The following is a 23,668-nucleotide window of genomic DNA, read 5'->3' as shown; positions in this document are numbered from 1 at the left end:
ACCAGTGTTTAGTGTTATAATGATTGAAGCACTGGTGAGTGTGGGAGTGCCCGAGAAAAAACTAAAAAGATCGATGGCCGAACGCTTGAAAATTTAAATAACAATTCATTTAATTACATTAACAACTCAGTTATTCCGTTATTCGAATAAAAATTTAGGTAGAACAAAATTTGTTTCAGTGATTTGGTTCGCAGTGCTCGCACAAATGCGTAATCGAGGAGCATCTAAAGCATATTATAACCCACTTTTTTTTTACCTAGATAATGGGAAAAAGTTTATGTTTAATACCCCTCGAATATCGAACTTTTTTTAGATAAAATAAATGTATAATGGACCAAAATAGATAGGTATACGATATACGATATACAATATACAAAAATACGCAATTAATTTACCAATATAATACGTTTGATGTTTTTTAATAAAACGCTAAACAATTTGCCGCCCTAAACAGCTACCTACAGTGCCTAATGGGAAATCCGCCTCTGATAATGGTGCATTTTTAAACTTATAAAAGTTTTATTAAAAACTCTAGAAATATTACATAGAGCATCATGGTTACAGGTTACTGGATTCTCCGAATAAATGCTCCTAAAATCTAAATCAATATTTATTGGACGTGTGCAGTGATAAATATACCTATATATATTGCTTAAAATAACGATAATAAGCATGTTAGAAAAAGACTATTTTTAAAAAACCTATTGACCGAAACCGAATGACCGTTCATGAATATGTACCTACCAATTTACTATCAAAATCAAGTATCTATGGGCACATGTTCTAATTGTATTTATAAATTTGTAAGTATTGTGACAGTTTATTTACCAAATAATATTTTAATTTTTAATATGTTACGGAAAATATAAATGTTAATGTTGGGTCTCCCAGTAAACGTAGCACGTATATAATCTACGTGTATAATAAGGATAACTTTGGTGTATGTATACGTATACATAATTATTGTTCGTATAATAAGAGTATAATATACGTTGAAATAGGTTGATTTTACGCTGACGATAGGTATAAACTTATTCGTATTTATTTTTTAACTAGTGAATAAAGCATTAGCTAAATATATACATAAATATAAGCTTACACAAAAAATATTCATTCAATATACTATAGGGTTGCCATTCATCCTCAATCGGTCATTAAATTTGTACCAGTTAATCGGTTAGGTAAGTGGGAAGCGAAATCTGAAAGAAAATAATATGGTAATATTATATAACCATATATTTAATATGGTATTATTTAATAATTGTAACGGTTTATCTAAAAAAAATTCGAAATCTGGCAACTTTTATTCATCATATACTCGAAATATATACTATATTTATACGAAAAATATCCATTATATTCTTCAAAAATAAACTATAATAGGCTGTAATATACAACGTGTGTTTCTGAGATTTTACCGATTTCGAATTTTTCACGTAATATTATATTTAGGGAAATTTATTATCTATACTCACCAGTCATCATCATTTGTTTTTTTTATAATGAGTTTATTATAATTCTGATTTTCGTAATCAATAATAATTAAATACATTTATATGTTGTATTTACAATTATTTTGATTTTTTTTACCATTTAAAAACTGACTTGTGAATTTTGATGATGAAAACTTTTTTTTATCAATTGAACATCAATATTTTTGCCGTCAATTATTCAGCCTAATACTCGTATAGAATTTAGGTATTGAGAAATACTGCTATATTATATAGTATATAATAATTATTATAATTATGTTGATAAAAGTTTCGTAATGATTCCGAAGTGAACATAAACTGCAAATAGTTCAAATCGCAAGTTGAGTAAGTAGCTGTTGCTGCAGCCTACAAGGTGTATCAGCAGCTAAATCTTTTGAAAGTGAAAAATAAAATATAATAAACAATAAAATATTTATAGTTTTTATTTATATTTATTCTCCACGTCAAAAAACATTACACAATATAATATTAATGATATAGATTTTAAAAAAAATAAGCTAAACATAATTTAAAAGAACATTATCTCTTAGGTATATGTACCAATTTAAGAAAATAGTTTTTTTTATTCTTAGAACAGCATAATACCAACGATATGTATACGTATTCCAGTACAAAGTAATTACATATAAAGTTTTTTTTAATGACAATAATATACGATACAAAATGAGCGTTTAAGACTAAAATCAATTTTATATTTCATGTACTCTATTCACTCTACAATATGTTCTTAACTGCTTTTAAAATTGGGTACTTATTCGCGTCGCACAAACCTCTGGCGTCGTCCAAGGATAGATCCATTAACGCTATACCTCCCAAATTATTTTGTTTAACATACGTGGCTTTTTGTTTGGCCGTTTCCGGTTCCTCAAAACTAATCCAAATGCCCTTTACGTCGTCTTTGGGCAAACGGAAAGCATAAGTTCCGAGATTTTTGCTCGAGTCCGGTACGCGTCTACAAAAATTTAAAACAATATACACATTATAACACATAAAAAACTAAATTTTCTTAAAATAAATATAAACATTTGCAATAATTTTTTTTTATAAAAATTGAATCTTATTAATAAAAATTAGAGAAATTAAAAATTAAAACCAAAAGTAATAACCAATGATTAATAAATTATGAAGTAATTGTCAATTGATAACAATTTAAAAAAATAAAAGCAAGACTTTTGCTTTCTCACTTTTATAGTTCTGACAGTTCCAATTATGTACATAAATATAAAATATTTAAATTAATAGTAATATAAAATATTAAAGTACTACTAAATGAAAATTATACTAGACAAATTTAACACCATTGTCCATTATATAAAATTATCATACACAGCGTGTATAATAACCATGTATAATAACGATACTTTACGTTTGTGTTATACAAATTCACAACACTGAAAATAATTATACAAATTATAAAGTCTATCCTATATTTTTATCATATCATTATTTGATTACCTACCGTATCGAAAATATAATATAATAATACATATAGGACGTTTTATCAATATATTATTATATTATACAAAACATTATTAAAATATGTAAAAGCGATCAAAACTTTTACCTATTATTCAATTTAGTTTCCAATATGCCAAGATCGATTATTGTAAACTATAATATTGTTGAAGCCTATTATTATGCTTTGAATTAATAATATTAGAGGATTATGCGTCACTGAATTATTCTATTATGGACACGAAATTAATTTACCTATATATACAAGACGATTTAAAAAAAAAAAATTATACTCGTTAAACCCAATGTAAATATTAATATTTTTTTAAAAGAAAAGAAATAGTCTTTTAAATAATTTTAAGTATACATTTTTGGTAAAATTTATCAAAACACTATACTTGCACAACGAATATAGTATTCTGTTTTAAAATAAGTGACTTATAAAGTATAAATTATATTTTATACTTACATTTTTATTTTATTTTACATTTTAAATTGTATATTCATACACAAGGTGGTATAATGATCTATCTATAGGTAATTTTCTTACCATAAAATAGTCATTTTTTCGATAAATATATGTTTCTGAAAACATTTTTTTTTATCTACATAACTTCAGTTATTATAACAATATGTATTTTAGACATTTTAGTTTTTCAAACAAAATATATGTATTTTTAATTTCTACTCAAAATTTGAATATCATTTTTTTAAATAAAATATTGTGTTATAATGCCTCAAACTATTAAAACACATAAAACTAAGTTTTTAAAAACACGTATATTTACCAATATACTAACCGTTTAGTAATAGGAAAATCACATTGTATGGATACATGATTTAAAAATATCGACGCGAGTAAAAATGGTATATGTACCTGTAAAGTGTAAGTGAGGTGGTGGCCGCAGTACTCTCGACCAAGTGAGGGCAAATCTCGTAGTAGGCTAATAGACCTTCGGTCTTGGTATACGTGCCCTCTTCGCCGGGACCGTCGGCGGTGACAGGCGGTGCTCCGGACTTACCACTGTCCTTGTCCATCTTCCAGGTTCGACCGTATGTAGAGATTCCCAACACCAGCTTTGTGCGGTCAGCTTTCAGGGCAATAGCTTTGTTGACTTGCGACTCAATGTTCTGCCAAGCTAGACGGTCGGCGTACACGAACTTGAAGGGCGATGCGTGATCGGCCAATTTTGGCACTCGATCCGGAGTCCGGAAGTCATAAGTCATCAGCGTGAAGTGGTCCACATATTTTTGCAGTCCCGGGAAATCGAAATACACTATAAGATGTACAGAAAAACAAAAACTGTTTTTTAACATATTAACATAAATGTATTGTGTATATAAATAGATTCTAACGGTCTGCGATAGAGGGCTTGTATACTAAGACCTATAATCTCTTGGCCTAGTACTAATATTATATACATATTAAGTCTAAGGTACCATAAGGTCGTTATCAAGGGAGTGCGAGCATTTCTATCAAGATGCATATTTTTTTTATAGCTTGATGTAAACCGTAACTTTTTTTAACAAAATGTTATAAATATTTGTGACAACAAATTCAATTTCAAAACTTTTATTTTATATTTTTTGATTATTAAATAATTGTTTAACATTTTTAGGTAATATGAAAGTATATATTATTCGATGATCACTTATTATACAACTTGAATATAATAATAAATAATAGTAGGAAATATTCCACATGAAATTTTCACTTTGAAATATTGAACGATATATTATTTTAATTTTGTGTTAAGTTATAAGATTATTATAACAGTGGCTCTAGTTATGTATATCTAATTATAGCAATTACAAAATATTAAATAAACACTATAATTAAAAAATTTTTATGGTTCATGAATTTTGAAGCTTTTTTAAATATGTTTGACGTTTGTATGAATTATTATGTAGTTTGTATAAAGTGTACCTACTATGTAAAAAAATATTTCTATAACATTTTTAACTTAACACATAACTAAATAGAGTTGTTTACTGAACTTTTTACTATTATAGTTTTAGCTTTTTTTTTTTATTATAATAAAATATTTTTAAAAAAAATTCACGAAATTTTAGTACCTTAGTAATATATATATACACTAGTGATGGGTCGAACTGTTCGAATCTCGAACCGAACCGAACCGAACCCTTGATGTTCGGTTCGATTCGAAATTCGAACTCGGCACGAAAAAAATTCGAACCGAACTATCAAACATCTTTTACTGTTCGAAAATCGAACTTGAAAATATTTGTCGAACCTGACTTACTGACCACGATAGTTCAGAGACCAAATATTTGTACAATTCTTTAAAATTTATTTAAAAAAAATAAAAATTGATAATCATTTTTAAGAAATAATTAGATTATTGACGATAGAAAGTTATAAACTGTAACAGGCACCTTATGTATCATTTATAATAATAATGATAAAAAATATTGAGTTCGAGTTCGAGTTCGACTTAAAATGATTCTAGGTTCGTTTCGGTTCGGTTCGGTAGAAAATATGAAGGTTCGGTTCGGTTCGAGTTCGAAAAAATAATTTAAAGTTCGGTTCAAGTTCGGTTCGATTTAAAAAATCAGAGTTCGACCCATCACTAATATACACCTATAGTAAGATATTATAATATAGTTACCGCTTGAGTTTACGTGTGGAAGAATGCTGACTGAAAGATAAGGGCAATTATTGGCATTCAATACTCCTTTGACTTCGCGGACCAGTGCAGTGAATTGTTCCTTGTGTTCGGCTTCCTTAGAGTCCTTGCTAGTGATACCCACCGTTTTAGCCACTTTGTGGATAAAAGATCCTTAAAAACGTTAATATTATATTAGGTACAACAAAAAAACAATAATATACACACTGTTGGACGTTGATGGCATTAAAACAATTAATATAGTGACCAATAAAATATAATATACGTATTTACTAGTCTATACACTACTCTAAAATAGAAACTTATATTATAACTACATTAACTATATGGCTTACCCCAAGTGTGTTTTTCCTTTTTTTCGGTGACCACTGGGAATTGCCAAGCCAAGTCTACACCATCGAAACCATTCTCCTTGGCCATCTCCGAGATGGTGGACGCAAACTTTGTTCTCGATTTCGGTGTCTCCAACTATATGCATTGAATATATATTTTAGATTTTGAATGAAATAATGAAAGTTAAGAAGTAGGTAATTTGATTTTGTTTTATATAAGTATCAACATTTTTTTTCTATGAATATTCGATTATAACATTATAATAAAAACACATTTATATACATTTTATAGTAAATTTTAGAAATTTCATATAATTACCTGATATTTTAAATAAGTATTTGTTAGCGATTTCCAATAGCTATTATCTCAATAATAAAAAAAAAGGGTGGGCAAGTAGGAATCACTCTGCTGTATAGTATAGATGGAGAGTAGGTCACTATATAATGGATGTGTTAAATTTGAATGTAATTACAGGTATCATTGTATACAAAAAACGATTCTGAACGGAGTTGATTTGTCAGTCTAGGATAGGGGTAGCGAACCTTTTTGGGGCCAAGTGCCAAATTTTCTCAATCAAAGTTTTGAAAATTTTTCACATGCCCAAAGGAAATTCATTTTTTTAAGGATAAAAATAAGTTGCCGATTTATTATACACTATTTTATTAAGTAAGAACACATTTTTTTGGTAATTATAATTTTTACAATGTATATATAATTTGTTTCTTTGAATTTCTTTTAAGGCTATTGAAAGCGGGTCGTTTTTTGGTCGGTTTTCGTGCATTTAGACCAATAAGCGAAAGAAAAATTTACCCAGTAACAAAAGTCTGATATTAATATAGAAAACATATTTGAATTCCTTATTTTCTTTTCTAGGTTATGTAGGAAATGGATTTTAAATTATTTTTTTTTAGTAAAGTGAATTTTGAAAATACTGCGCGTATTTACGTTACTGATTTCCAAGAATCTTAGCCGTAGTTAATCATTAATTACATAAAGCATTCGGGGAACTCACGCACACTAATGATCAGTCACAACATACACAGTTACACATAACTCACGATGGATATCAAATATTGCCTAAATACAACCCCTTAAAAATGGTTCGCTTTCATCAGCCTTAACAGTTATAATAAAAACTTTATAAACAGCATAATTTATAATAATTTCAATAATTTCAAGTGCCATTGAAATTTGATCATCAACGTGCCACCTTTGGCACCCGTGGTCTAGGATAATTAGTAAGATATATTATATTATTACTTATATATTTAAATTGTAATATATATCGTTATTTTACGCGATTTCATAAAAAATCAAATTTCATACACTCATAAATTTTTTTTTTACTAATTTTCAACTTTTTTGTTGAAATTCCTTGCATATTTTCGAGATTTTGATATGTTTCGTAAACATTTGAACTTTAAATGCTTATAAACAAAAATTGTGACTAACGATTTTTAATTTTTTATTACTATGATAAGTAAAACTTATAATAAACCTTGTATTAAAAAAGATTTTTTGGATTGCCAAATTTTTTTTATAGGCATTTCAAAAAAAAAAAAACTTAGAAAAATCGAAAATTTCAATTATCTATATTTATTAGGCAAAATATTTTGAAAATTTAATCGTAAATAGGTAACACTAATATAAACGGTTTGTGAAAACTTCAAATATTTACAATGATTTGTTTTTGAGTTACAGCTAAATAAAAAAATCGATTTGGTCGAAAACTGATTATGCGTAAAAATTCCCGTTTTCCTTTACTTTTTTAGGGTTTTTCCTAACACTTTTGACCCCCACTCCCTCCAACGTACCAACTAGATGAATTTTCCTTTTCAAAGAGGGACTGAAATCAAAAATCAAAGCATTATTTCTACTCCAAAACGTGATAACACACAAAAAAAAATACATACATCGATACATCATTATAAAATCAATACATGCCTCACTCCGTTTAGAATCTAAAATAAATATTAGCTAAGTTTTTTGAAATAACATTATTTTTCAAACCAAATAGCTTATTAAATTATTGTTGTGTATACCAAAACTTCCAACCCTCTCCCACAAGACGTAATTTTAGTCAGTGGCATATGATAGATATATTTTGATGCAAAATTCAATGCAGTAGGGTCCTATCTCACAGATAGTTTTTTATTTACACAAATTTCATATGTCAGATACTAAATTATTATAAGTTAAACAATTTGTAACTTTCAAACTTGTGACCCAAGCTTTAACCGCTATATCCGGCGCGTCATGGAGTTAATAATATATTATATAAAAAAGGTAAATATACTCACAGCAGTGAGATATTTATCAGGATCTTCGACATCAGCATTGCCACCAACTGACAGCAGTATGGTAAGACTGGGGTAAATCTTCTTTAGAGCTGTTATGGACTTAAAGTTTCCCTTTCCGCCCTTAACATCTTTGCTCTCGGGTAAGTCCAACTTTGGATCCAACGATTTCGCTTTAAACTTATCATCGTCAATACCAGCGTAACCGTACACTAAATGCGTACAATAACTTAGGGCGGGTTTTAACTCCTCGGCACCTACTTTAACGACATCTGAAAACAAAAATTGATTGGATCGATAACAGTTTTAGTATGTCGTATAAAACAGGATACTGTAAATATTTGTTCAACGCATTGAATTACAAATGAAATATAATCCAATTTATAAAAAATAGTCTTTATGCATAATAATAATAGTAAATATCATATTTAACAGAAAATAATCACATATTATAATTGGTTCATAGATTAAAATAATCTATCGTTTGTATTGCAGTAATTTAGCATTATGTATATTATTATTATTTTTATATGTATATCATAATCATGATAATATTTTTAAACGTATAATGTTAATGATGCTTATTTTATATACCAGCAGCAAGAAATGAAATTATTATTTTAGACTGATATTATTTTAAATAATTCCCTAAAATCACTAATTAAGAAAAATATATACGATTAGCTTGTTGTAATAGGTATGCATATTTTAATTGCGTTTATTATATTATAACAGTAGCACAATCTTTATAAAATAAACAATAGTTGCATTGCAAAATTATTATCATTAATGAATACCTAGATTCTTTTAAAATGGTGGTTTCGAAATAACTACAATCTTATTTGTGTTTATAATCAGTAATAAATAAAAAATAATTGCTAAACATATTAATTCGTCGGTGAGAATTCCAAGTATCAATATATCAATATAATATTTGTATTTACAAAAACAATATCATGATTATGGTTGATTAATACTTATTTGAAAACAATTCTATTTTGAATGTTTCTTTTTAGTAGGTATGTCTTAAATAATTGTTCACAAATACAAAATTAATAAATTAAAAATATTTATAATGTTGGCTAATAACCTTAGCAGTTGGAGCCTGTAACTTTTTAAATTAAAAAATATAAATTTATTTTACAACGCCTAAAATTTAATTAGCTTAGAATATTACATTTGGCGTTTTAATATTAAACTGGTTATTACAGTAATATACAAATCATAAGAATAGCGGATTAATTTATATTATGTATATATTATAACAACAAACTACAATTAATTAGAAAATTATTTTAACTCTAAGGGATTTTAACTGTATATAATATAAGTATGTTATAGTATTTCTAAATTAAACTTAAAACATAAAAAACCTTTGAAAATTATAGATAAATATACATATGACATATTATGTAGTATATTTTATAGATACTTAGGTATTATAAATAATTTAGTTTTAAAATGTTATGTAATTTCAACTGTTACTTATTGAGCACTGAAAAATAATATTAATTAATTTATATATTATATATTATATTATATTATTGTAAAACAATATTACCAACAATTTTAAATAATTAATTTAGATTATAATTTATATCAATAGAAAAAAAAATATTATAGAAAAATATATATTGTATATTATTTATAAAGTTTTATTTAAAAAAAGAAAGAAGTTACTATGAGAATTTATATTTTTTACGTAATAATTAACATTTTATTTTAAGTATTAACCAAAATTATTCGATACATCGTATTAAGACATAAATACTAAAATACCTATGTAAGTGTATTGTAACAGTTTTTTTTTTGGATCGAAACAATAAATTTACTTCATTATACCCTAATAATAATATAAAATAATGATATTTTAAAATTTGTGTCAACAGAACAAGTTGTACCTACCATAAATATTTTACGTACTTAGATATAACTTTTTTTTTTACAAATATATTTTTATAAATTTATACGAGTATTATAATAACCCATAATAGGTGTATACCTTTTCTCCAAAGAGCTCTGCCGTCATAATAACATACTGTTCTAAATGCTTGCGAAACGTCGACAATAGCCAGAAGGCCATATAGTGCGACCGCACCGAACAACTTTACGCCTAACATCGTACTACCGAAAACAAACTCGAACTGACGACCTGTTTGGCTCGGACCAAAGGTCCAACCAAGCGATTATTTATTGTACGATGTACACCTACCTATGTAATCACCCCTACTTGTTCTTGTACTACAGTCCAAGGTCAAAGTTTAACTCGTTTTTTTTTCTTCTCCGTAACTCGACTGTTATTGTACAATTACATTATATATTTATATTCATAGAATAATAAATAAATCGTATTTTTACTGGCCTTATATCAATCCGACGAGCAAGGCTGAAAATATAATAACCAAACAAAAGGATCTATAGACACGGAAGATTCATAAACATGTAAATTTAAACAGAGTTGTTTGCCGATTATACTAGCTGGGTCTTGTAACCTTTGATATAAGTGTAAAGTATATTTTAATAAATATACATAGTACCTATCTAAATAAATATTATTTAATTTGAATATTTTTATTTACAATCCAACATGTCAAATAAATTATAATTGATCATACGTTTTGTATATCACAGTAAATTTAATTTTTTTATAATAAGATTATATTATTTAAAATTGAAAGATAATAATTTTGTTAAAAAAAACAAGTTAGAACTATTTAGGAAATAACTAATTATACATTTTTTTAAAACATACCTACAATTTACTATATTTATTGTAAGTCATAAATGGTTTCGTTAGGTATTTATATATATTTTTTAATTTTACACACATATTCCATATCAACTGCATTAATAACATTTTCAGTTACATTGCTCATATGAGTTATAGTATTATTATAAATATAAATTAGTAGTATTAATATTTTTTATTATTTTTTTAAAATATGTATAACAATGTACATTATTGCTTCTTTATTTCAAAGCAGATTATTTTTTTTAATTACTTCAATAAATAAAAATTGAACTTTGTACTAGTTGTTTATGAGTTATAACTTCTAAGTATTTAAAATTATGAATAGTAAAGAAATACTCCGAAAACTTGCCTGAAATTTGATTTTTATTGAAGAAAATACTTCGAATAATATAATGTTTAGGAATATACAATTAATAATAATTTGTTTTGTAATGTCTCAAATGTCTGTTTTCTTAACAATAATGAGTGTTTTACGTTAAATTATCACCCTAATATACCGACAAAAGATACATCGAGAAAAGAGTTTAATTACATATAAATGCTGGTAAATAGCTATTATAGCTAATAATGCTATACACATAAATGCCATTTAAATAATTTTGAATTTATGAACTTTGTTAATTCTGTTAGTTTGCGTAAAATATATCAATATATTCACAATTCCGCTATTCCGAACCTATTAAGAAGGGGGTTCATATAGTTTTGACAGCTTAAAATTATACCAAGTGATGGTGATTTATACTTTTTACAACATACAAATATTACATTATATTAATAAAACTAATAACATAGGAAATTACAATACTAAAGGTATAATAATAGATATTTATATATTGATGTAAAAATAGTATGTACTTATCTACCACTCGTCATCCACCATCGCCAATATTAAAAATATCTAATAAAAATATAAAATTAACTGAAATAAGTATTTTTTTGTTATATTATTATTTATTTTTATGACAGTATTTGTTTGATAGTTTCTCTATTTCTTGAATTTTGTAAATAACTTATTAAAAAAAGATACCTAGGGGATCTTACCTTCATATCCCCCTTGAATATCCTCTGCCACGAATTTCTATATTCACGCCATTCTACATGGTACCAAGTATTGACTTATAAGTTAATAACATAACAATAATAAATAAAATGTAAATACCTAGGTACATAAATATTATAATAAATTTAATAAAAGTGATGTTGGGCAAAAATTATTCCAACATATCGTTCTACTAACAATAAAATAATTTATAATAAAATTATACCCTAAAGCCTAAGAAATAAATGCTGACAAGAGTGTATCTGTCCAGAATTATATTTCATACACAAACATTTTTTTTTTTTATCACGTTAGGTAATATCAATTTAGTATTTAATATTATGAATAATTAGGTATATTTTAGTTTTATTTTTTTGCGCAATTTTTTTTACCTAAAGCTAAAACTAGTCAACCGACTTAAATATTTTAGGACACAAAGAGGAAGGTAGGAACGAACTTGCATACAATAAAAATCCGCTGTATCTTATTTGAACATTCGACATAATAATATAGACTTGTCGACCTTATTTTAAATATTATAATAGTGCAATTTAGGTCACTGAATTACTAATATCTATAATATTATGTGTTACATGATAATAATATGATTTGTGTGATTATTTTATATCTCATGCACGTAATTTGTGTTAGGAATTTTTTTTTTTTTTATCAAAAACACGAGATAAAGACGATAAAGTATTAAAATTAAATAGATACGACCGCCTTCTGAGCATTACCTATTGCATACCTAAGACTAAGTACTATATAATATGTCTATATATATTATATATATATAAATAAAAATATAAACACTTTTACAACTAATATATTGTATAAGTGTGTAACTTACGTTTGAACTTAATTGGTTTTAATAGAGCTCAAATTAAAACAAGCACTTTTAATTGAGTAGGCAGGTATCTATTATTTATCAACTTCATTCATAAATTTAAAAGTCATAGATAAGTATAGTTAAATATATTAAAAAACTAGACTGCTACAAGGTATAATATTGTAGTCATTAATATAATAGGTACCTATATATACTTAGTGCCCTATAGTTTTATTGATATTTTATCATGCAATATAATATGATATAATTTTAACGTAAATAGTAAATTATGAAAATTATTTCTTTGGATTTTTTTATGGTTTGTATTATATATTGGAGTATAATAAAACTTAAAAATTAAACAACTAAAATATTAAAGAAATAGATTAGTATTAAAAAAATGATAATGCTTATTGCATTATTGGGAGAAGGGGAAAATAATAATTAATAAATAATAAAGTATTTACTAAGTTCTATACTATTCTTGAGTAAATAAGTTCCAAAATAAAAGTATAGGTATACCAGTATGAGTTTAAAACTCTTTAAATGTAATTTAATGTAGATAAATAAAATAATTGCATGGATATTTTTTAAAAAATAAAAAACATTCACAATACTATATTACATAATAAGTTTAAATGTATTTATCAGTCACTTATTATAAATATTAAATCTAGATAATTAGTAACTATTTAATTTTAACATGTATATATAAATATTTGTTGTTATAAATTACTTACAAATGAATATGATGTTATTTTAAGACAAATAACTGATTTTCAAATTTGTATTTTGATTGTTTTTTATGGTTTTATAATCTGAAAACAAAATATACAATATTGTAATATATTAATTTATGATCTAAATTTACATTTATTATATCAATATTTATTAAATGTAATAATTCAATAACGTAGAACATAAATGATAAATAAGTAGTTAATAATGTTAATACCTAAACCAAAACTTATAATAATTATTAAATATGACTATATTGTATACCGACTTATATTATTGTAGTTACTATAAATATATTATTAAAATTACTCATTATTTCTCATGACAATGTGATTTTTAAATTTTTTATTTTGCGATCAATATTAAATAAAAAGAATTCTATTTATACTGTAGAATCCGCTTAATTGGGACATATTGGGTGGTGACCTATTTGTCCCCATTATCCGTCTGTCCCGATTAATCAAATAACTAATAAACCGATACATTCGTTCAGGACTATCTGTCCCTATTAAGCGGTTGTCCCCTTTATGTGGTATCTCAAATAAGCAGATTCTACTGTATTTAGAAAAATAATGTCCCAGAATGTATGATTAAATTTAAAGATTGGAATTTTAATACTGAATATATAAAATTAAAAAAATATGAGAAGGAAGACAAATATTTTAATACATAATGTAAATAATTTAGCAGGGTACTTATGTATAATGTATTGTTAAAAAAAAAATCAAAAACTAAAAATATTTTTTGAGATTTACAACTCTTGGTCAATTAAGAAAAACCATGCTAATTACATGATACATCATATTATTGTTAAAGATGGGCCAATAAATTGAAAAAAGAATGCATAAACAAATAAATTATACATATAAAACAGTTAAGAAAAACATCAGTAACATTATGTCATTATATAAAATAGGCAAATAGTGACTATAAAAATTTAAAAACAATAATGTACCTACTTGGCTACTTATTCAAAATTAACAAACTTAATTAGACAACCAATTAAATATATTGTTATTTAAAATATAATACCTATAATTTTATTTTTTAAAGTTATATATTATTATATTATTTTCTTTTAACTTAAAACTAAAAAAAAATCTAAAATGTATAAAATATACTGAGTTATTATTTTATCAAACATCACTTATTATTTCAAAATTGATTCACCTTGATTAACATAACATAACCTTGAATTTTTATGTATCGAAATACCCCAAAAAAATATTCTGCTTCAGAATATTAAAATGTATGTAACATACATATAAATGTAAGTTTGATTCAAAAAATAAAAAAACTTAAAAAATATTATTTTGGAAACTATGTAAGAAAAATATTTTCAAAAACGTTAATAGATTTAGAAATATTGAGACTTGTTTGATAAAAGAATCACCCTGTATATAATATGTAAGTACCTAATAATTTAATATAGATACAATATCTCTGTTATAAATACATTTGCAGTGATGTATTAGGTTTTCATTTGTATCTAGGAGATTGTTAAGGCATAACACTTTTGAAGTATTTACATAGAATTTAGGGTGGAATGGGGAAGAGGTTCTATGCTTACATGAAAATAATTTTTAAATTTTAATAACCTTGTTCATTTTTAAGAATCAATAAAATTATGTTTATAATAATGTGGAACTGTTTAGTATACTTTTTAAATGTACCCACTATTGTAGAAAATAAGATTTTATCATACACCTGACACAAATAAATAAGATTTAAATTAAATGGTTATTGCCATTATACAGCAATTGAAAATATTGACAAATACAAAGTATTAATTAAAACAATTTTTTTTTAAAGAACATAATATAATCATCAACAAACTGTAAATAGATATATAACATTTCTGACAATATACATACTGTCAAAACAAAAGTAAATATTTAAAAAAGGACAAGGGTACAAATCAGTTGATAGTTAGCCGCATCATCCACTCCTGTAAATACATCATTGCATTTCAATAAACTCAAATTGTATTTTAAATGGAAATCAAGTACCTATGTAGTTTTAGGTAAACAAAAATAAGCAAGTTTAAACAAAGTCTGTATAATATTTTAGGTACACATACAAACATAATACATACATACATTAATCTATTAATATATCTTAACTTGATGATTTAATTAACATCTGATATAAACCTTATGATTATCATTTGCAATTTGTATAAATATGTAATGTCATATTTTTAGTAATTACATTTTTTAAATGATATTAGTTAAACTTTGTATAGTAAAAAAATATTATCTACACATAGTAAATTAATAATCAAAAACTATTTTTTTAACATCGTTGTCTCTGTATGGATCTAGCCTTAGGTTAACCTAACCAATAATTAAGTTTTTAATATTTAGTAACACTATTTAGTCTTTTTATTTAGAAAATTCAAATTTAAATATTATTAATAATACTAATGGGCAGTTTTTTTTGTAAAATGACATATGTCAATTATTAATTCACATTTCATTGATTTTAATTAAAATAATGTGTTTTTTTATTAATTATTTTCTACTATTACATTTTAATAACATTAAACATATTATATAATACATTTTAATTAAAATAATAAACTATTTTTAATAATTGCAATTATTATGATTATAACTTATGAGTATGTACAATACTACAATTTTAAAATATTCATATAATGCGAAAAATTAAAATATAATAATAAAAGTCAATGTATAAACATATAAATATATGTTCTTAATTTTAGGTTTGATAATAGGTAAGTTTATTCTAACATTAAAGCTAAGAACACAATAGTGGTTTTACTGAACGCAAATTTACTATATTTTTAAGATAGGGACAACATACAAGATAACAATGATACAATTTATGAAAGGAAAGTAAAGATTAACTGTTATAATTGTTACATTGGTCTTGACTATAATCTAAGTATTTACTGAACTCAATTATTTCTTGGCAACGATATTTTAAAATTAATGAATGAAGAATCTCACTTGAATACTATTCAACTCGTGCTTGGAAATTATTTTTTACAACTTTCATAATTGGAAAACAAAATTACCTTCATAAACAATAGGATACATATTAAACAATATCTGTAGGCTAATCATACACTAAATATTACAATATACTAATAAAATAAATAATAATGTAATACAAATCATAAACAATATTTTAAAGTATATTTATTCATACATAATATTTAATGGGGACGCAATTTGAGAACTTTCCTCGGAGGATTTATTTTGTTCATAAAACATTATTTACTTTTATTAATAACATTTTAATGTGTGATTTTTAAGTTAATTTAAAATTTATTGTACTTTACAACAATAATATTAAAAAAAAAAATAATAAAATATATACTTGAGTATACATAATTGAAGAAGAAAGTTAAATAATACCCAAGATATTCTGTTGGCTGAGCCCTTCCATTAAATTGTGCTTGTTTATATAATACTACAAATGTATCACTGGTAACACATTAAACATTAATTAAAAAATGCAAAACATTAACTAAACATTTATATATATATATTATATGAGTGATCTCACTTTCAATTACTCATTCTTCATCAAAATCATAGTCCCACATTTTTGACAAAATCGTAGATGTCCGGTTACCTAATGAGTATTTCATAACAACGAAAACTATGAGATAAAGCATTATGACCATATGTATAAAATTACAATACTAACAAAATACATAATTCATGTATGAGATATTGATCCTACAGTTTAGTCATTTATTGTACATAAAAATTAATTCTACATAAAAAATAAATGTATAACTAATTAAAAAAAAAAAATTATGAAAATATATACATTAATTAAATTATAAAAACTAAAACTTTTTTCATCTCAAAATAAGAATGAACAACAGGAATATATTGAAATATATATAATAACACTATGACTGGCATATAATTATTACATTAATATCACAATAATGCAATTCAATAAGGATAATCAAAATCAAACATAATATTTCTTGCTTTAATATGAACAGTTTAAGAGACTGTTTATAAGTATCGAATAAGAAATAAATTAAAAAATAATATTAATGAAAAATGTAGTAGAATATGTCTTTTATATATTAGGTAATTATAATTAAAGTAGTTTCATCAATTTATTTATGATTACTGTAAATATATTAACAGATTTATTTGGATTTAGTATGCATATATTTTTTGACAGTTTATTCTATTAAGTTTGAAAAATGATTACCAATTTAACTTGTGAGAGAATAGAGATATAATATTATTTGTAATCCTTTATAGAGCATTATTAACCAAGTTTTAAAAAAAACTTTTGTTATTGACTATTTTTAAAGGACATTTTATTTTATTTGTCATCAGATTATAGAAAATATGTCATTAATCATTATAATCGTTTTAACTACTGATATTGATATATGTGTACATTATTTTTTTTTACTTAAATTCTTATTAATTTTATTTTCAATAAAAAATTTTAATAAATCTCACTTATTTTTATTATTTTTTAATTAAAACATACTATCAAGTATTTCTTATAAGATTTAAAATAACTATAAAATATACCATGCTAAGGAGGTAATATACGGAATAAAGTTGATAATTAAATACTCAACTCATTTAAAACTCAAATTTCCAATTCTATTCTTCAAAGATAAAAAAAACCACCCAACTAATATTTAATTACAAATGTTGATTCTTTTCTATTTCAAGTACGAAATTTAACAATAACACATTGATGAGTATTTTATTTTATTAAAAAATACAATAAGAAATATTATATTAAGCAGATCACATTATTAGATCTACAAATTGATAACACTTGACAAACCAAATACTTCAATGTACACTTACATATTATTTAAATTTATTGATTAAAAAATGTTATTTATTTTAACATTAAATGTTTAACACAACATTTTAGAATAGTTGGATAATATTAATTATTAGTAAATATACATTTTTAAGTTTATACGAATATATTGCACTTAATACCTTATTATAACTTTGGTTAAATTAAACTATGAATTTATTTTGATTTTTAATTAATAAAATATGCAATACCAAATTATTTTAATTAATTAAAAAATAAAACAATGAAAAATATGAGATTCGTGGTCAGTTAAGTGCTAACAGGTATGATACAATTATCAAAGCAATAACAAATATATATATAAAAAAATCCTTTTTAATGTAATTGATAAACATTACATTTTTGTAAATAATAATCAACTTAAATTATTAGTATACAAATACATAACAATGAAACAAAAATGTTCAAGCAACTTAAGAGTAGTTCCTTGATGTTAACAACAGCAATTCTTAGTGTTATTAAATTATAAAAAATATACATTTTCTCATTTCAGTCTAAGTCTAACTTAAAACAGTTCACTTACCAAGGTTGATTCCTCGGTCCAAAACGTGGTCCCAGAGTCCATCTATTTGGTGGTAAGAATCTAGGGCCTCCTCTTGGCCAATTACTAATTCCTCTTTTCCATTTTGGCCTAAAATCTGGTCTCTGAGCATGTTGAGGCCACTGAAGTTGAGGTTGATTGTGAACAAAGTTTGAATCACTTTGCTCTATTTCCCACTGATTAGAATGTTTCCATGGTTCTGATTGTTCTACATTCCACTGGTTATCATTAAAAGTGGGACTCCATGGTTGGGATGGTTGTTCCCATTGGTTTGTAACGTCTGGTACACTTTGTTGGTCAAAGTCAAAAGGCATTGGTGGTGGAAGAGGTGGAGGTAAAAGTACAGGATGTTTTTGATCATGGTTTGATTTAGGCTTCTCATCATCATCACTCAAATCCATGTCGACACTTTCTACATTATCTTTTTGTGGTTTACTGACTGCTTCCATAAGCAAAGCTGGTGGTGATGGTGGCATGGGAATACCAGGAAATGCTCGGTAATCAACATCAACAGATACTACTGACGAATTCATACTTGGAGAATGTGTCAAACTTATTAAGTTTCTATGGTCAATATCAGAAGTTTTAGTAATAATTTCTTGAGGAATTCGTTCATCTCTATCTATTATTTTTGATGCTAAAACACAATGATCAATTCCTGGCCCTCCATCAGATTTACTAATATTGGGAGTGTTTTGATAGGATATTTTTTCATGAAAAGGCGGTGATGCTGGTGTGTCATTTGTTGACCAATCATTATGTACAGTTACATCCCAATCTGCAAATGTTTGACAAGTACAATTAATAATTGTTGTATCTTAACATAATTTGAAAATAAAATGTTAGAAGAATATTTCATCAAAAATGATAAAATTGAAAAACTAATAAATATAAATATTGAATTAAATAAGACAAAAATATCAAAGAAAATTTTTATAATTAAAATTACCTGTTTGTGGAACATGAGATACTGGTATAGTATTTTCATTTATAAGTGATGACGAATTGGTAGGAGGTATCATATTATTAGAGAATTCAGAATTTAGAAATTGCTGACTAGATGGCATTGGAGTAGGCACATAAGCTTCATAACTGCTCGTAGAATATGTAGAACTTTTATCATGGTTACTTATCTGTAAAATAAAAATTATTATAAATATTATAATGCAAAAATGAAATATATACATACATCATTAGTATATGATATATCCGTTTGATTAGGAAATGCTGAATAGGCAAAAGTTTCATCTGGGGGTGGTGATGGAGCATCATATGGAAACTGGCTAGTTAATGGTTGTTGATCTTGATTTTCTATTGCTGGAAAACTCACAGAAGCTGGATCATACAACTCTAAACAAAAATTAAATATACATATATATATTTTAAACAATATTAACACTAAAAATATAAATTAACATACCTTGAACAGTAGTGTATGTGTCAGGAGCAATATATGATTTAATATTATTGATAACTGTAGTGGGCACATAAATATCAGAATCATTGATGCTATTTTCCATCGAAGAATTTATCATATATTTATCAGAGTTTAATACAGTGTCATAATTAATATTATGTACAGTTAAGTCTTCAATAGAAACTGAAGAACTCGAAGGGGATGGTGCGTTAATATCAGGTGAAGGCATTGGACTGTCTGTTGGCATAGAACCAACTAAAGATTCCAATTTACTCTTCAGAAGTTTTACTCTTTTAGTGTAATTAAAATATGCCTAAAATTGGTATTTTTAATTAATTTACTGTTACATCACATAGACAAACATATTGTTTTTACTTGAGCAACAGTTTTAACTTCGCCATTCTGTTCTTCATAATAAGATGTAGCAACTTCTAAAGCATCTATTAGTTGAGCACGATCAATAGTTTCTCGTTTGAGGCATTTAATGTAACTTTCAATTTTTAACATGCCATCATTTAATTCATTAAGAAACTCGTGACTCCGTGTTCGATCTAAAAAAAAACACTAGTATGTAAATTTTTTTATAATGGATATTTATACATTTTATAATTTATCTTAATAGAACGGGACAAGACTAAAAATAGTAATATAAACTTTGTAATAGTGCAATAATACTATTGTTATAATATTTTAAATCTGACAATACAGTCAATATATTATAAGCCTGTCGGCTTGTACAAGAAGAGCCAATCTCAAAACAAATATGAATAATATACATATTTTGTTTTTTTGAAAATTAAATATTACTATTTTTACTTTTAGACTAATTATAAATCTCTGTAGAGAATAATAAAAATAGTTAACTTGTCAACTTATATAAACACACAAACATGTTTACTAAAAATCATCAGCTCTTTGCAACAAGCCACAGAATATATATTACCTTTTAACATGTTTTGTATAGCTTCATTATTAGTAAGAGGTAGATTAGCTTCTCTTAAATTCTTCATCTTCAAGTCTGTAATCTGTTCCAGTTTAACACAAGAACGTATTTTAACTGCCAATGCATGTATCTAAAGAACCATAATACACATTTAAATAATTTAAAAAATTTATATTTTTAAAATGCATTTAAATACTATTTTAAAATAAATAATAATTAATAATTTAAAAATACATAAGTAATATGCTATAAGAAGTTAATATTAGTTATAACCAAACAATTAACAGAATATAGTAATACTTCTTATTTGTGATTTTTAATTTATATTATTGAATCAAAAGTATAAAACTTACTAAAAAACAGTTTTAAGAAAACTCTGAACCCATAATATGTAGTCATCACTTTTAGAAATTAATTTGCTATTTATTACCTATATTAATATATTTAAAAAAAAAAACACTTACTTGAAATTCTTGTACTGGATCAGCTAATTTTAATTTCTGAATTGGTGTAGTTAACAAACCAGTTAAATCAGCCAAATAACTATCATCATAAACACCTCTTTCTTCCCAGATTTTAATAATTCTTAAAATTTTAGATTGTATTTTTTCATCTCTAAAAAGTAGTGAAATTCATTCAAATATGAAATACAGAAATGTTTTTAATGTTTGATATACATTTTTAAAGAAACATTTAGTTTTAGAATAAATTTTTAATAAAATATATTTGTTAATCGGTACTTACTTAAGGTAAGTATTTTAATATTGTTGACTAAAAAAAATATAGTAGGTAATACCTGGATAATACCTAGTTTTTTTCTGTTCAATTACAGTATTAATTGCATTATATTGTCACATATTGTTATATACTAAAATGTTATAACTATATAGTATAACTCACCTAACATAGGGGATAGCTTTTTGAATAGCAGTAGCCCATCCGTCAATAAACTTGTAATTCTTTTTCTTACTATATTGTATGACATCATTGGCTAAATAAAACAAAGTCAAGCGTTTCTCAATCTTCACCTTCCTAATACCCTTTAACCAGATAGCGATTATGCTTTTGTAATGTTCGTGTCGTTTAAGGCACCACGAAGACAATGATTGAATTGCGTCCTGGGTGTCTTTTAAGAGCATAAGCTTCTTTTCGAATTCCGGATCTGAATATTCAATCATTTTGACGTCTGTTGCACAAACATAATTGTAATATTAATTCATTAATAACACGTTTGGCAATTGATAAACAATTGTCCGCAATACATAAACCTATTTTCACCGAACAAAACGTTAAACAGTTCGTAAACAATAATAAAAAACAACCCACCTTATAGGTGTTTAGTCGAATAAGAAATTATAATATCAATAAAACTCTCGAATCATACTCGAGGCCGCAATAATACAATCAATAAGCTATGAATATTTTAATTCATATTATTAAACCGATTATGTGTAGAAGCAAAATTAATAGTTGAATGTCTAAACGCAAAACTGGAAAAGTAATATTTGAATAACACAAGTAAGAAATGAAAATGTTGTATATAGACATAGGTATAATAGTATTATCGATGGTATAATATAATTGCAAGGCGTGCGGTGGGGTACATAATACGATAAGTTTAATCAATTTTCATGGAGTACAGTGTTGAGTTATGTACAGCTGATAAACGCATTATTGTGTACAAATAAATTAATACCGCGAAAAATATTTTTAATATCCTTGGGATTGAAAATGGCAGTAATGGCGGGACCGGATCGAGTTACTTTACTCGAAAAAACTTGGAAGAAAAAAAAGTAGGCGATTAGGTACCATTTGATTTAATATTCGGCTATAACACTTATTACTTGTCTATGCTATACATTAGGGATGGGCAACTTAAAGTTATTAGAGGGCTAATTTTGAGCAAATTAAAATTTAGCGGGCCAGAGTATAGAGAGCAAAAAAATAAGATCATTCAAAATATGCATTTTAATTTAGCATGGAGTATAGACGATTGGCTTTGAAATTGTACGATGTAATTTGAAAATGTAGCGCGGGCCGCCAGTTGCCCACCCCTGTTATACATGCATACGCCATACAGCCAGACAACCCATACGGTAAGTACCTACCTACGTACTAAGTCCAAGTCCGAAGTCGGCGACAGTACCTATTAGTTATTACTGTAATAATACCACTAAAACTAAACGACTAAACGAGCTATAGTAGCTTAGTAGCACAATATTTTAATGGCAACAGTATAGGCAGTGCTGCAATAGTTATTTAATTATTTTTATTTTTATATAGTATGTCTATATATATTGAGTTGTGGGTCTCATCAATCGATAAGTTAAAT

The 23,668-nt window shown here is 25.4% G+C and overlaps 2 protein-coding genes across 4 annotated transcripts; both read right to left on the bottom strand.

Moving 5' to 3' along the window:
* Positions 1-1,904: 1,904 nt before the first annotated feature.
* Positions 1,905-10,404, bottom strand: LOC132929119 (chitinase-like protein EN03). Its single transcript, XM_060994226.1, has 6 exons — positions 10,229-10,404; positions 8,230-8,498; positions 5,932-6,064; positions 5,579-5,749; positions 3,826-4,225; positions 1,905-2,445 (listed from the first exon to the last, which is right to left on the bottom strand). The coding sequence occupies exons 1-6, from the start codon at positions 10,344-10,346 to the stop codon at positions 2,208-2,210; spliced, it is 1,329 nt and encodes a 442-aa protein (XP_060850209.1). The 5' UTR covers positions 10,347-10,404; the 3' UTR covers positions 1,905-2,207.
* A 3,061-nt stretch (positions 10,405-13,465) lies between these two features.
* On the bottom strand, positions 13,466-22,894 carry LOC132929739 (uncharacterized). Of its 3 annotated transcripts, XR_009662142.1 has the most exons (11): positions 22,663-22,894; positions 22,237-22,522; positions 21,801-21,951; positions 21,337-21,466; positions 20,769-20,944; positions 20,397-20,706; positions 20,166-20,326; positions 19,926-20,109; positions 18,959-19,754; positions 17,122-17,190; positions 16,134-17,039 (listed from the first exon to the last, which is right to left on the bottom strand). XR_009662142.1 is itself a non-coding variant. In XM_060995292.1 (10 exons), coding segments are annotated over exons 2-10 (2,187 nt in total). In that variant the 5' UTR covers positions 22,515-22,522; positions 22,663-22,894; the 3' UTR covers positions 13,466-13,663. The 3 variants fall into 3 exon arrangements, 2 of the variants coding, with proteins under 2 accessions (XP_060851275.1, XP_060851274.1); XM_060995292.1 differs by lacking the exons at positions 16,134-17,039; positions 17,122-17,190 and adding an exon at positions 13,466-13,664; XM_060995291.1 differs by having other exon boundaries at positions 16,134-17,190.
* Between the last annotated feature and the right edge of the window lie 774 nt (positions 22,895-23,668).

Source organism: Rhopalosiphum padi, chromosome 4 (genome assembly GCF_020882245.1).
Source record: "Rhopalosiphum padi isolate XX-2018 chromosome 4, ASM2088224v1, whole genome shotgun sequence".
Classification (NCBI taxonomy): Eukaryota; Metazoa; Arthropoda; class Insecta; order Hemiptera; family Aphididae; genus Rhopalosiphum; species Rhopalosiphum padi.
This window is presented reverse-complemented; position numbering and strand designations above follow the sequence as displayed.